General features: G+C 35.3%; 1 protein-coding gene across 3 annotated transcripts; it reads right to left on the minus strand.

Annotated features, from left to right (window-relative positions):
• Positions 1-121: 121 nt before the first annotated feature.
• On the minus strand, positions 122-10,555 carry LOC144653683 (galanin receptor type 1-like). Of its 3 annotated transcripts, none has more exons than XM_078513739.1 (3): positions 10,518-10,555; positions 3,307-3,817; positions 122-2,602 (listed from the first exon to the last, which is right to left on the minus strand). In XM_078513739.1, the coding sequence occupies exons 2-3, from the start codon at positions 3,681-3,683 to the stop codon at positions 1,726-1,728; spliced, it is 1,254 nt and encodes a 417-aa protein (XP_078369865.1). In that variant the 5' UTR covers positions 3,684-3,817; positions 10,518-10,555; the 3' UTR covers positions 122-1,725. The 3 variants fall into 3 exon arrangements, with proteins under 3 accessions (XP_078369865.1, XP_078369863.1, XP_078369866.1); XM_078513737.1 differs by lacking the exon at positions 10,518-10,555 and adding an exon at positions 6,343-6,439; XM_078513740.1 differs by lacking the exon at positions 10,518-10,555 and adding an exon at positions 4,396-4,524.
• Between the last annotated feature and the right edge of the window lie 5,439 nt (positions 10,556-15,994).

Below are 15,994 nucleotides of genomic sequence, written 5' to 3' on the forward strand. Positions count from 1 at the left end.
AGTAAAGTAAATTATCGCCAATATTGTAGAAGGACACCACGAAATAAAACTAAGAATTGTATATATTGTATCGAGATGTATAGTCAAAGAACCTTTTGAACTATTTTCCGATTAATGTGTTTGTTGTAGCCATATAAAGCTTCCTTTCTTAATACTGTAAAAAAAACTTCCAAACGTTACACACGGTTTACATTAAAAGCTTGTGGTTTCTTAGAAACATAAATGCATAAATAAAAGAAGTATCAGTGCAATTTGTAGATTATAAGTGCTATAAAGGCTAGTTATTTTTAAGCAAAATAAATACGGCATAAAAGGGCGTGGCCTGGCTATTCTCGCACCTCGTTGTCAATTCATACCAAAGCGTCAACGTTCACAACTCACAAACCCCAACTCGACCGTAAGGCTTGTCCAGGAATGTTATTTTCGACAATAGATATAATAATTTTCCCCGTATGCTTCTCCCGGTGCAAGCGACCCTAATGATGGAAAAGATTCTGATTTAAATAAGGCATAAGATATTACCACAGGGGCCCTCTCAATTTGAAAAAAAGATATTTTATTATAATGCTGCGTTATTAAAATCACAGAACAAATCAACCAGCTACGGCGTCATTGACGCTGTTTTTTATTTAACATTGTTTTTTCTTATAAGGCAATACTTATGTATCGTATTTTAAGAACAATGGGTACGAATCTGAATCTTTGACCCTTCACCCTTCATGTTTTGGTTACAATTGTTTTTGAAGTAAAATACGGATGTGTATGAAATGATGTTGACACTGTTCATGTGAATATCTTTACCAATAAGTTAAATTTTCCTTTTTAAGCGGAATTTTTAAAATATCGTCTTAGGGTCTCCACGGACCAGAGAGTTAGTTCTCGACAACTAAAATGTATCGAAAATGATTAGTTCTTGATAAAGGCAAAAGTTATCGATGACTAAATTTAAAAAACTCTAGCGCTCGAAACAAAGATTAATGTTGACTTAGTTGTCGACAAGTGTCTCACAGACTAAGAAAAAACTAGTGCTCGGCAATTGTTTCTTATCGACAGCTACTGCGGTTTCTCTTTCTAAAAGGAAAACGGTTTAGCTTATGTTATTATTCTTGAATTGTAAATTCAACTTAATTTAGGGTGCAAATCAAGCGTTGTCGTTGTTGTTTACACAGCTAGTTTTAGATCACTGGCTTTATACACTAGCTTTTTAATAATGAAGATGAAGTGTTCAACATGACACGAGCATGGGACAAAGAAAAATTCTGAGTCCCCGCGGGAATCGAACCCATGGCTTTCCAGATACCGGTTGGGCGCTCTAAACAACCGAGCTACGAGAGACTCGTTGTGAGCTGGGCCATTTACTAGGTTGATATGTGACACGCGTCCTGCATACTGCTAGGGCCAGCAATGTCGAAATCATCAAGTTTGTAGTAAATAATAAAGATGTTAAATTTTTAAGCTCTATATAGCTGTCGACTCTCTGGTCTGTCGAGACCCTCCCTTTGTCATGTATAAGCTTGAATAAAACCTTTATCAGAAGTGAACGAAACTTTTGCGGGATTTAGTATATGTATTTCCTTTTTATCCCCAGTTGATAACCTGTTTTATAACATCTAAAATTCATCACCATATATATCTACCTTAATCACCAAGAACACAAAAATAAAAAACGTGTGTATGGCTCAAGCTATGCAATAAATAAAGGACTATTCCAAAATGGCTGCAAAGCTAAACTAGTTCAGGTTGTTGCCTCCACTGACACTTTATAATACCAATAAAACCTTTTCTAAATTCTTCGTTCATCCCAGCATAAAGCAAAGGATTAACAGAACTATTTATATACACCATAAGGCTTCCAAATATAAGCAGCTCATTAATATACGGCCAGCTTTTGCCGGACCCAAACTCGTACCACATCCAGACGATCTGGTTTGGCAACAAACAAATGGCGTATAAAAGCACCACAGATACCAACATCTTGACGATTTTGGTATTATGTTCTAATCTTCTGGCCTCTTTAATCCTTCCGCTGCCATACCTATCAGGAAACTTCTTTTTCTCTTTAACATCTCCCTGATATAATTTCCTTGGTGGAAGCGGGGAGGTGATGTCACACAATTGCACAGAAAGAAGATTATTTCCGAGGTAATGCTTCTTCTCTAAATTCCCGTTCAGAAAAAGCTTTTCTTCCTGAAGGGGAGACGGCAACTTTAAGGTATCACATGTCTGTGGAGCAAGATTACTCCTTAAATTCCAGCCGTCGTGTAAGGATGCTGGCGCTGGCGATGGTGATGGTGGTCTCAACGAAATTTCGTAGTTCCTCGCCATTCGCTCGGCCTGTTGTCGAAGCCTAAGAACTACTTTGACGTACGCAGCCGCAATGATTGTGAGGGGTAATGCATATTGAAATACAAACAATCCAACAGTGTAAATTTTCCTGGTGTTGTCGCTTGACCATTTTTCAGTGCAATTATTATCGATCACTGTCAAAGCCAAAACGTAGGGTAGCACGAGCAATAGAGACACGACCCAGATTGTCCCAATGATGAAACCTGTTTGACGGGTTGTGAAGCGAGCTTTCATAGGACGCACCACTGCGCGATATCTGTAATAGAAGTTTAGAAACACATCAGTTTAACTTCATTTCTCGTATTAGCGGAAAGAGTTAAGAGTGTTATTCTCTAATAATCAAAAACCGTGTCTAGAACAAAATGGTGATAGAAAAGAATTACAGAATCCTATTAGGTGTCGTCTTCAGGTGAATGCAAGTCACCTAAAGGCCGATTTACACGGCACGATTTTGACGCATGCGACATGCTTGCGACATGGTTACGACAGGCTTACGACACGAATTGTATCGTGTAAATCAAATCTACAACTTCTAAGTCATGCCGTAGGCTTGTCGTAAGCATGTCGCATGCGACAAAATCGTACCGTGTAAATCGGCCTTAAGACAGCGCTAGCATAGTCGTGCCAAACACTAAGACTGGGCCACCAGTAAACTATGTTACCCTCATTAAATAAAGTCTTATTATTATTATTATTATTATTATTATTATTATTATTATTATTATTATTATTATTATTATTATTATTATTATTAAGACACACTTCAAAATGATCTGAACTGAGCAAGTTATTTGAAGACCCAGCTGGTATTGACCCAGAATTTGAACCCATCACCTCTCGTGTTTGAAGAATGACGCCCAACCAACTAAACCACAGGCCAACGCGATAAACAGTTAGCCTGTTAACTCTCAAGCAAGCGTTTTACTGCACAATTTTTTTATGACTCAAAGTATTACCTACCTGTCGTAACTAATGACTGCAAGTGTAGCTGCAGAACAGTTGGTTACAAGTGTCATGGACGGCCATAGCAGCTTACACATCGCGGCGCCAAGCGGCCAATCCGGTGCAGTTATCTTCAGCACCATATCAAATGGTATACATAACAGAGCAACTGTCAGATCTGACACAGCAAGATTGACGAGTAGATAATTCCGTGTTGTGCGCATGCGTCGTGTTCGAGCCACCACCAAACAAACCAGAGTGTTTCCTGTAGCGCTCAGGGTGAATATCACAGCAAACAGAGTGAACTGTAAAACGTCCAGCCACTGAGTATCGTAAGATTCGGCCTCATGTGTCGAATTGGTATTTACGATTGTTATCTGAGTTGAACTGTTCATTGTAAAGAATGAGACAGCAGACGAATCAAAGACGTGTTGCCTTCTTCTATTATTCTTTAGCTTTGTTGAGCTTAAGATGTAATCAGGGTGACTGCAACATTTTCATCCAAGAGACAGGTTGTGCTTATTCCAGCCTACATACAAGATAAATAACATGAAGCAAAATAAGATTTGAGGGAATCGTTAACTCATACAGCTAAGTTCCATGATTTGCGTAGCGAAAAAGGTGGAGTTAGAATTGATTCTTTGATTATTTAATTCTTTGTTAGAAATACTGTATTGAAGTCGAACAAATACACACACAGTTTACAATGGTATTTTTGAACACGTCATTTTACATCACAATCAGTATTTATATCAAAAAAAAGTTTCGCAACCTTATAATTAGAAACATTATGTTACGTTACCACATTACCACATGGACCAAAATTAAAATTGCCTGAAAATACAATTAAAGCATTATACAGAAGTTTGATTAAAGGTAACTCCAATCGTTCACCAAGGTGACTCTCAACCGTAAGACAGAGGCATTCCACCTTCCGGCAGATATAAAACGCAACTGAGATTTAAAGCTGCAATCAAAGTATGAACATAAACAGATATACATGACATTTATCAAAGCTCGGATTTGCGCGCTCGATAGCATTGATAGAAACAACACACAAAACAACAAGAGATTAGGGGTGAGTCAAAGGTTGCAAACCATATTCACTTGCGGTAGAGTAAGTTTTCTAAATCGTCTGATGCCATGATAGTTTTTTACTGGAATGGTGTGGCTGCGAACGTCATGGGTGGGTTTATTTGTATATCTACTCAAGTTCTTCCAATACCCCAAAAAACTTTTTTTGTCATCATAATCAGGGTTTCTGAATTTAAAGGCCACAATGAAAGTCAAATTAAATTTGCATAGTACTGAACACTAAAGGATTCATTTCAAAAGGCAATGAAAATGTATGAGTAATATTACTTTTCAAACTTTCTTTTTAATTATAATCTTGTATTGTTCACCATTCTGACAACTATCTTTTGTTCAAAGCTATGATAATTGGCTGAAATATCGGTTTTTATCGTAGTTTGGAGATTACGAAGTATGACGTCATCTTACTCTATCGTTCAAAAATATCAAAGAGAATTGAGACTTCATCTATGCATGCAAGAATCCCAATTAGACATAACACATTCTAATACGTGGTCAACCTTCGACATGGCAACCACTTGATGGTTAAGTGGAATCATTTATTTGTTTACCACTAACACTTTTTGGTTTGTTCTAGCCAAGCACCACTTGGGAACAAAAGGTTTTTCTTTTGTTTATTAAACATTTCTGAATTAGCTTATTTTGAAAGATATTACAAACAAAGCTATTGTTATGGTGACAGGTTTGCTTTTCTAAGACGAAACGGCTTTTGAATGGTATATGTCAATTTTAAAGATTGCACGTATAACTCCGTTAATTATTATGCTACAAACCTCAGTTGTAGCACACTTTTGCGTGCGTGATAACACGAAGCCATATCTACAAAAATTATAAATGAAAAGAAAATTGAAATAAATGCGCATTAATTGCTTCTGCGCGATTTCAATAAAATTTGCACAATAATACTGCTGGATAAAATTTTGGAAGTACGTCAACAAAGCGCATGGGAAGTAAACATTTATTTTTCAGTAACATCCGCAACGTTTCAGCTTTGAGCTCCACTGTTTGTCTAAACTTGATGCTATCCGTGGCGAACTGTCGAAAATTGCATGCATGTTGCTGGCAAAGTAATTGTAATACGGTTATGATCAAATTAGCATAAGACAACCGACTGAACAAAAAAAAGAATACATGCACGTTTAAAATCAAATCAATTATACACGCTTTCGAGTCAAAGGGTGAAAAGAATAAGACAAAATTTATATGTACTTGTCTTAGTCCAGGAGTGAGAACTTTGGTGATAATTTTCTCTTTCAAACTTGACAATGCATAGGAGACCATTAACAACCAAGAAGAGTCGCTTAGGAAAATAAAATAAAACCAAAGTCTCTCACCGGTATGGATATGAGAACGCACAGCCAGGAAAGGCTTGAAAATGCGTCAACTGCGCAGAACTTCAAAGTGATTTCGACTAAATTCGTACAAAATGATGGTGGATATTTCAAAGTGAAAAATAAATGCTTGACTGTTAAAGTCTAAACTTCGTGACTCCCCGGTCAAGCAGCCGATATAACATCTGCCGATGCTTGCTTTCAGCGTCAATTACAAAACCACCAAAAACGCAAGCATACAGAACAATTCCTTTTTCTTTCATTCTTTCTTTGCCTAAAGGTTGGGCGTGCAAAAATAAAAGAGGTTATCACTTATTTATTTCCAATTTTCATCACCCTTGAACGTGGCAGTCTCTAACTCATCATCGGTTTCTTATCTTTAGAAAACTCATTATTTAAATCATGCAACCTTTCACCAAAGAAAAGTGAAATTTTATACGCGGTTTTCGGCGCTTAGTGAATCTTGGCCAATTGCTGAATCTTTTACCAATTCACAGATGTGGACAAGACGAGCTAAATTTATTTGCCAACCGAGACAAACGCTTCGCAAGCGTTTATAAAATGCCATTAAGTAATTAAAATATATGTGAAATTGCTATGTCGCTCAGAGGAAAAAACTAGGTTATCTCACCTTGGAGGCTGTTGTTATCCTGGAGAGAATAAAACAGTGTCTTGTTAAATGGTGAAGCGTTTCTAGAAAAGACTCTTGTTTCATCTGTTTACGTACGCGTTGGCTTCTAAAATACCGCCTTATAATGACATCACGTCTTTATGCAAATAAGAATAAAAGGATCTTCCTTTAATTGGCGGTCGGGTGTAATACACTTTTTGAAGGCGTTTGAATAATTTATTAACCTTAATAGCAGGGGAAGGAAATTGTGAGAATATAAAATGCTGATTCGGGCTCTGTAAAGAAAATTATTTTGATTTTGTCATTAAATACGACAGCAAAGGCCGCTTTTACAAAAAGCATTCCCATTAAATAATAAGCCAGCCAAAAATTAAAGTAAGGTCTATAGAGGGGACAACTTTATTATTAACTTCATTTGACTTTTTGTGTTATTAAATGAAAAAGTTTCTTTTAGTATATTATGAAATATTGATAAAATGATAAAGAAAGCAAAGTATGATTTTGACAGAATTTTTCTGAGAGGGGGAGGGTATATCCCTGAGGGTAAAATTGACTAAATTGTTTACTTATGTACCTTTCATCAAAACGAAATTTAGTGTGGACGGTTTAACATTAAAAAGGCAATTGACAAGACAAGACAAAAAGTGTTGTGTATTTAAAAGAATATTTAATATTTAGAGCTCTGCCAAAAATAATGTCGAAAGCTGTCCGTTTTTTCGCGAGCTTTCCGCCCAAAAACTGGACTCACTAATCCTACTGTATTACATTCTTTAATACAAGTTGAGCTTATCTGTCCCGCAACGTCACTGAGATTTATTTGTTTTAAATCCAGTTAGTGTACTTTTCTGACAGTGCTACACCTTCCATATATCTCCTTGCGAAATCTTGTCAAGATTATAATACGGTACAGTTTAAATTTCTATTTTTTAGCATAAGCAAGCAAATTACTTCCCGTAACAGATTTTTTCGTACTTGTGAAGAAAACTTCACGAACTATTAATTTCAGTTTCAATCCAATTTAAAAGTTAAAGGCAGTGAGATCAAGAAAAGCCAGTGAGATCAAGAAGAGCCACCTAGTGGAAGATCCCACTGTAAATTCCCATTTATTTTATTTTTTTATTTTTTTACAAAATGTACAAGAACAATTGATCGTCATGCCGCCAAGTTTTAATTTAAATATCAAATCTATAGAAAATTTTAAGATTATTTTCTATCTCTCTTACCGCCTTTAAAGATTTAAAGGTCGGTTTTTTTCCATGGCCTACAAGTTGTTGTTTTGGTGGAAAAGGAAAAACGAGTATCTGTGCACAATTGCGCAAAATAAAAGAAATAAATTAAAGGAAATTTCAACACTTTTTTTAATTATTATTATTTGCCATTTAGAAAAATAGAAGTCAACATATCTAGAAATGGTAAAATCTGACGAACAGATGACGAACGACCGAGATTAATTTCCGTATTCTGTGTACGTCAATTATATAAACTGCGCACATTAAGTCATTACAAATGGCCTCATTTATCAAGGATTCGAATAAAGACGCAATCTTAGCTTAGACGCCAAGAAAAATAGTCCAAACAAGCATTGACTTAGCACTGATCTGCGCAAATGTAATACGTAATGTGGCCAATTCAGTTCAGTTCCACTATAAATACTGTACTTGGAAACGAAGTTCTTTGAGATTATGTTTTCACCCTTCGGTAGAGGCCACCCAATCAAGAAAGAACTTACAATACATTTCAAAATGAAAGCAAACAACATGTTATCTTTTAAAGTAAATCATAACACTGTTCTGTTGTGAGACAAAGAGATTAATTTTAAGCCGGAAAAGTTTTCAGAATGTCAAATGAGTATTAAAAATCTTTTACGAATTTATAATTTCTGACAAATATTTCCCTTTCTATCAATTTTTACATGAAAATACATATTTATTTGTATTTTTGCAGCTTTAAAAGAGTTTCCAGTAGTATAATGTCAACATGCTCCTGACTACCGAAGCGGATTTTTGTGAGATTTTCTTCGAAAACGTATGACAATGAGACAATTACATCCATTTATAGTGCTTTTAAAATCGACGAAACTGAGCTTTCATGCGAAGGGTCTGAAGTGGGTGAGCTACAAAAAGCATCAATGAGGACATGCATTCTACCGACGCTCCCTCCACAGTTGAGGGAGAAATGCGCGCTTTGCATCCTATTTTGCGCAATAGCTACATCCAACATTGCTATATCAGCAATGCAGTCTGGATATTCATAGATTTTGTAAAAAAAAATGTGCATCGCACTGCATTATCCAGCATGCTATATCAGCAATGCAGCTGGATATACATTGATTTTGTGAAAAAAATGTGCATCGCACTTGCTTTTATTGTATAGCAGGCTGGTTAATGAAAATTACTTATTTTTCCAAACGAATTAATAAAAAGAACGCTTTATCTCAATAGCGGGAGAACAACAATATAAATTTTCCTTACCTCTTACTGAATATTGGCAAATAATGTTACTGTACAACTCGCTGCGTGATTACGATCTATTGCACCAGGCTGGGTATCTTTCTAGGAAAGATCTTAACAAAAGAAAGATCTCTTCAACTTCTATGCCGTTAGGCTTCAGCTTCAAACAAGGAATGAACAATTTTTTTTTTCTACTGAATTTCAATATCTCTGTTAAAGACACCTTTAAATCCTTTCAAGCGATTCTCAAAGTTGTCCGTCAATACGTCATCAAGTCTTACACTTGGGAAATACTAAGCAAACAGCGGCAGAAAGAAGAGTTTAAGGGTAAGACCTTGTCAATAAAAAAAATCAAAGAAATCGTGGCCACCTTCAAAAAAATTTAATGTTGGTCACACTTTGTCTGTTTGTAGGGCTATGTAAGTAACTAACGCCTACGGATATGCGATTAGTTTTTTTTTAATATTCAAAAAAAAAGAAAGAAATCCTTACACAGAACAGTCATCGTTGTTTGCATCGCTAACAATCTTGCATCGCTAACAATCTTTCTCAAGTTTCATTCATACATGTAAATAATGCCTTCTTTAGTGAAAATGTGGTTATTATATTTTGATCTGCGGTTTATCATGAACAAATCGAGGCCGGAGTAATTGGATAGACTTTTTACAATTGAGCAAAAGGCGAATATAAGCCATATTCAGCGAGACAAAAAGCTGACCGGTAGTGTCTCAAATCTCCACAAAGAGTTCCTTGTTGGTTAGGTTTATGGTTTTATGTGTGAAAGAACTAGAATACTTTTTGCAGGAACAATGATGCAAGTTCCATAAAAACACACTTCAGTCATTAAAAGTGTCACGCACTAGCGATCTCACTGCGATCTAAATCGGTTGATTTGCAGTAAGTCCTACTTGCAATTCTAAATAAACAACACACTGTAGTTCACACATCCCATTTTCTGTCGATGTCAAGCGCTGATAACAGCATTCTTTTTTTAAAAAAAATCAATTTGTATTAAACGCGCCACGTCATTCCCGAGAATGTTGTTCATTTCAAAGGGCAGAAAACGCGCATGGCAGAAAAAGTGCAAATTTCTATGGCGTCGTTTTTGCAAAATATTTCATCCCACAAAAACTGAAAGTGAAATCTTGGAAAAGTCGTAAGAATTCCCTTTTGTAAACATTTAAGACTATTTGAGGCACTACAGCTTTTTCCTGTTTTGTTTTTTTTTTAAAAACGAAAGAAACCTAAGCAGCTTTTTCCATCCCGTGGCAGCAATTTCGTGATTAACGTCGATTTTTATCAGCAATTTTCTAACTCGAAGAGACAATCTGTGCCAGTGATATTGAGTTCGCAGACGCACACCAGCTATTTGGGTGAGATGTTCAAATATACTTCCTCTTAAATTTCCATCTTGTTTGTAAAGTAACAACTGATTTCTGAGAACGACATTAAACTTGTAAGACGATTTTGAGCAAAAGCAAAGCTAAATTCCATTAACTAAGTCGGGTAGTTGTCTGTTGCTCCAATAATTCCGGTGTAAAAAAAAGTAGCATTTACAATTACTAGTTGAAATTTACTATAAAAATTAAATATTACGTTAAAGCTCAAGTGAACCATTTCTGCCAAACGTAAAGCAGCCAGCGACAGTCAGCAACCCCAAAAGTCGATAAATTCTTCTTTTTATAACTTTCAACGCAGTATTTTTAAGGTGATCTGATCTCTTACCTGCATGGAGCCGCGGATGGTATCGTTTTTCGTTGCTCACACCGTGTATTAATAAAAATTGAATGATTTTGTTTATTTCATCGTCGTAGAATACAATTCACGCGATATTTTAATGGAAAAGAAACAAAACGTGCCACGGTGGAGGTAGTTGTTTCCGCAGCTGATCTGAATATTGATCCCACGCTAAAAGGAAATTCAATTCCTTTCATTTTGCTTATATGCTTTATACAAATTAGCTTTCTACGAATGTGATTAACAATGAGCGGCAGTTGTATATGACGTTAACTTTTAGTGTTTTGAATTTAAATTAACGCGTTTCTAGCTCATTGACGTCGCCTACAATGGAGACTGGATTTAAAATAAAAGATAAATCACTATTTTATTGCCTTTAAAATATCACTCATTTAAAAATTAACAAAATCGGTTTACTTTTCGTTCTCCATTTCTAAATGTCTAAGACTCTTCCGCTTTAATTTGTATCCTTAGAATTTCAAGGCCACCGAAATTCTGCAGATAAGATGATCAAACTCAGTATTAGCAGGATTTGAAATACAAATGGGGAGTTAGAAAATTGCCTGCTTAATTATCTGTAGGTGTCAAATGCCTTGTGGGGAAAATTAAACATAGAAAAGTAGTAGTTAAGGCGGGGTTTTTATTCTTTCAGGTAATAGATTTCTTCCCATATAAATTCCTCGTAAACATTGAGCCATTAATTTATCTTTAGATTTGATTGTACTGATTTTTATTATTAACGTTTGCTTGTTTTGATTTCGCGCGCGTTCGTATCTTTTACCAATATTAAACTAATTTAGTTACCTGCATTCAAAAGATCCACTCCTTAGATTCCCAAGCACATTTTAAATAAATTACTTATCGATGATTTTTTTTCAAAATGAAACTTGACTCGACTTTTACTTTTGGTACTTTTGTCGACTTAATAAATATACATATTCTGTGTGTTTTTTAGATGCATTTAATTACCTACTCGGGGATAATATTGCATTTCGTATCGTGATATACCAAAAAGAATAATCTTTTTTTTATATATTGCAAAATTTTTTTTTTTTTTTGCTGAGAAAATTCAAATTCTCAATATTTTTGGAATAAAATAAACGGAGACTATTTACTTCCTATTTTCTGTGATGATATTGAACTCGAAACAATATTTCTTTCCTTTGAAGTTATTACTTGTGGAAGTTTGACAATATAAACTATATAACTTAAAAGCAGGTATCATCCCTAACATAAAGATAGGAAATTAATTTTACTAATTACCTAATGTTGTATATGACAAAGTGATGTTTGTACTTAAAGTGATATATACATGTGATTTGCGTAGACAGTTCTACTTCTAACGTTAATTCACGTTTTAAAAACAATATGATTTCGACTTTAGAAAAATCATTAGAAATGATTTAGCTTGCCTGTTGACGTAAATAGCACAAAGCAGGCTACGAAAACGTTATTTTCTTTCCGCCCCTAAAATAAAGAACTCTTCTTGCGCGTAAATCTTTTGTTTTCTATTTGCTATTGACGATGTGATTCACGATTTTGACGTGATGTCATTGAACTAAGTGATGACGTCATTGAGGAAAAGGAGGTCGAGTTCCTGTTTTTGCAAGCCATAGCCGGCAGAGAGACCTCTCACATCAAATTAGAGATGAATAAAAACTCATGGTGTCTGCGATTAATTTGTCTTGCTTGTGTGGCGGCTATTTTAAATTTAAATACACGGTCAGCTGGTGAAATCTTCGGACTGAAACCGGTTCTGCAGTGAGCGATTCAATGTTTCGAGAATTTCGAAATTTTCTCTGGCGTCCCAGTCCCTGCAAATTTTTAGTTACAGCTACAACGTTGGACAAATCCAAAAAAATAAATCGAATTACTTAAATGACTTTCTTCACGCTTAGATTTGAAATTCTAGTGCCCCATTGGGGAGGGCAAAGTTACGATACTTAACATTGCAGCTGATAATTTCTTCCTCGTTGATATGTCTTAAGGAAAGTATGTCTTAATTTAAAAATAAGATAGCCGCCGCCAAAAGCTACATGTGTAGAACGATTGGTTTCATGATGCCTGAGCGATAAATGACCCCCATAAACACAATAGCGACTGCCCTCTTAGGTTTAGAGTAAGTCTTCTAAGTAGGTTTTAAGCAAACGTTTTTCTTCCTTGACGTTTACACAAAGCATTACAAATACTTGAAGTGACGGTTGATAAAGTGTAGTAAAACACTGCTAGCTAGAAAGTCACGCATGGATTTATATTTCGTTTTCTTTTTGTTTGTGTTTGTTGCCAAAATTTGTAAATATTGCTTTGCTGAGAAAAATTGACTTAATTATAGAATTATTTCAGTGTACTTGAAAAACGTATGAATTTAGTGTCCAAGCCTTTATGCAATGCGCTAACACCTTTTTACCATGCCATAGAAAATACAGCCAATCAGAATACAGGAAAGCCGTTGTATATTCGACGGTATTCAACCCAACCTTCCCATCGTGCGCTGCGATTGTATTCTCGACGAAATTTAGTAAGCGTATGTTCTATGGCATGGTATAAAATAGTTATACAACACTTTCTCGTGGTATACTATGGAATATCCCACTTGTCACTTGTATTTTCTTGGTATACACACTCGCCTAAAGGCTCGTGTGTACACCGAGAAAATACAAGTGACTCGTGGGATATTCCATAGTATACCACTCGAAAGCGTTGCATAACTAGTATGTATAGTATGGTTTAAAAATAAAATTTCATTGCAAAATTATATTTCGTAGCTTTTAAATTGAAAAACGGTTACACTGTGTTTTTTAATTTCAAATTATTACAATTCTCTATAGTTAATTAAAACGTGGTTGGTAAAGAAAGAAAAAACGAAATGTCTGAGAATTGTTTGGGTTTACCTCGGTTAAAGAACCTGTAAAATTTGTCTTTTTATTGAATATGATTAGGCATTTTTTTTTATGGCAAGGTTTTTGTATTTGATACAATAAAAGATAGGACGTGTGAAATGAAAAAAAAGACAAAATTGATCTGATTTTGACCGTGATGTCAGTCAGCGGGTAATACAGCTCAATAATACATTGTTTAATTCATCGAGGTGGTCTGACCATCAATGCCAATTGTACACGACAAAACAATAGGGATCATGAAATCAGACTAGCTAGGGTTTAATCTACACGAAATTAACACGAAAAACAGCTTGAGGCCTAATATTTATGATTTGCTGGGGGTTTTAATAATAAGAAGCTAGTTTAAACAATTGGGTTCTGCTAACAGTTAAAACTTGCAGGTGAATTTTTACTCGAGCATGCTTTTAAAAAAATCGAGATCGCCAGGTTCTATATAAGTAGCTGAGAAATGCAAAGTAACGTATAGGGTATAGCTAGTTAAACAGCACACCACATTTTATTTTCTGCATATACTTAATAGCACGATAATGGACAAAGTAATCAAAACATTTTGCGTTTCGATTATTTAGCAACACTGAGAAAGATTCATGACACTTGAAAACACTTGTTGACATGAAAACTACAAAGCAAGGAACTGAAGGCATACTTTGAAAATTTAAAAATTTCAAACTTGCTTCCAAAACGTCATAGTTCAAGGATCATTCTGGATCGACAAATACATATGATTAAGATTATACAACTATTTTAGAGCTGTACAAAAATATGGTTTTAGTTTCATGGTTTTCAAGATAAAAATAATGTTATGCATATTCCTTCAATATTTAATATGATTTATGTTTTAGTAGCAAATTTTGTGTTATGCAAACTGAATGACAAACTATACAGGTTCATAGCACATTATACACTTACCTTTTTCGAAGGGTTTAACTCAAAAAAAATAGCCCTCAGCTACGAGAAATCTTCCTGTAATCTGCTGCTTGTAGATTAGGTTTTGACACCTATGTTATTACTCGTCGGCTTCTTATGTTCTCAGACATCCCTGCCGTGAATGCCGGTGACACGCATTTCTATTGCTGCTAGTATAATTATACAGATTCTGATTCGCGGAAAACTTTATTAGATTTCTTTCCTCTCGCCACCCCTCGGCAAAAGTGACAATAAGGCAGCAATATTAACCAAAGAGGCAGCATTGGACATATCGACTCAAAGGAAAAAAATCATATTTCATCTTGAAAGCTATAAATTTTACGTTTTTAATCAATTTAAAGCACTACAAAGAACGCAATAGTTTGTCCTCAGGATGTAAATATGTTTCCTTTAATAAAGAAATCAATTATTCTCTATGTTCAACTGGAAACCGAGGAGCCTTTGACTGCTAATTTGGCCAGCTTCCAAAGAGGTCATGGCAGGTGGCTTGAAACTTTATATTAAGGTCTTTTGGTGAATTAAAACTGTCTAAAATATACATTTTGGTGTAAAAACGTACCAAATTATAGTTTTGCGTAAAGCAGAAAATTTGTGGTAAAAAACGAAGCTAAAGCTTACCCTGGAGCTAAGTCCGTGATTGAATAAGACTGCAGGAAAAGACGGAAAGGATTATCTAAAAGGCATGGGGTACGCTTTCAATCAAAATGAGTTTTGTTTCTTACTGTGTTAAACAATAAATCAAAACGGAGTAGGATTGGATGAACCAGTCTTAGAATTATACAACTGTTCCAGAATTTTCGATTTGCTGGTTTAATTAAAAACATTTGAATTTGGTTACTGGATAATTTATTAAACGAACTGGTTCTAAGCAAATATTCGGCGAATCGTATTTGATTCTGTTAATAGCAATATTAAAAAATGGTATTTTGTACCTGACCTTCAGTTATAAAAAAAGAAGAACTTAGAAAACTTGAGAAGGAATCTCAGCATTATGGTTTCCGGGTTTTCTAGAAGTTCAGAAACATAGGAAACTTATCTGTAATATTTTGATTATGCCTCGCAGTAGTTATCAATTTACAACGATGGTAAGGATGAAAGGGAATTGTAACAAAAAAATCTGAAAACAATTTGTTTTGCCCAAGTTTTTCCAATAAAAATTAATTTCTTTATTAAATATGTGCCTCTCAGTTCTGTATTTCATGCACCGTGAATGTGTTATTAACTTTCTTTCATTGTTTTACGTGCCAACTCTGCAGGAGGCATAGAATTCCAATTATTTCCCTTATTACAAACTCGACAAAATTACTTGATTTTGATTGACGTACAAAAAACTATTTACTTGCTACAGCCCGGATGAGCAAAAGTCGAGGGCAGCGAGGACACGCAGACGAGGCGAGAGAGGAACGCAAGGAGCAGTCCAAAACCACAAATGTGCAAGACAAAAACAAGAAACCGCAAAGAGCACCGAGCGCGCGACGCATCGGCGAAAGAAATAGTGAGAGAACCAATCAGATTCGCGGACCAAAGAACACAGCTGAGTTTCTACTAAAAAACAATAGAATCCATGTTCGCGGCGAAAGCTTGATTGTAGCCCGCAAGGTCTAAACTGAGCTCTGTAAGGGACAATATCAAGCTTGC

Source organism: Oculina patagonica, chromosome 5, assembly GCF_052425735.1.
Source record: "Oculina patagonica isolate OP01 chromosome 5, crgOcupat, whole genome shotgun sequence".
In the NCBI taxonomy this organism is placed as follows: Eukaryota; Metazoa; Cnidaria; class Anthozoa; order Scleractinia; family Oculinidae; genus Oculina; species Oculina patagonica.

What these genes read in the sequence shown, in the direction of transcription:
- LOC144653683 (XM_078513739.1), bottom strand. Translation starts at nt 3,683, where the DNA reads ATGAACAGTTCAACTCAGATAACAATCGTAAATACCAATTCGACACAT. An exon ending in GCAGTCATTAGTTACGACAG is followed by an intron (nt 2,603 to 3,306) that starts GTAGGTAATACT and finishes CTTCTATTACAG; the next exon opens with ATATCGCGCAGTGGTGCGTC.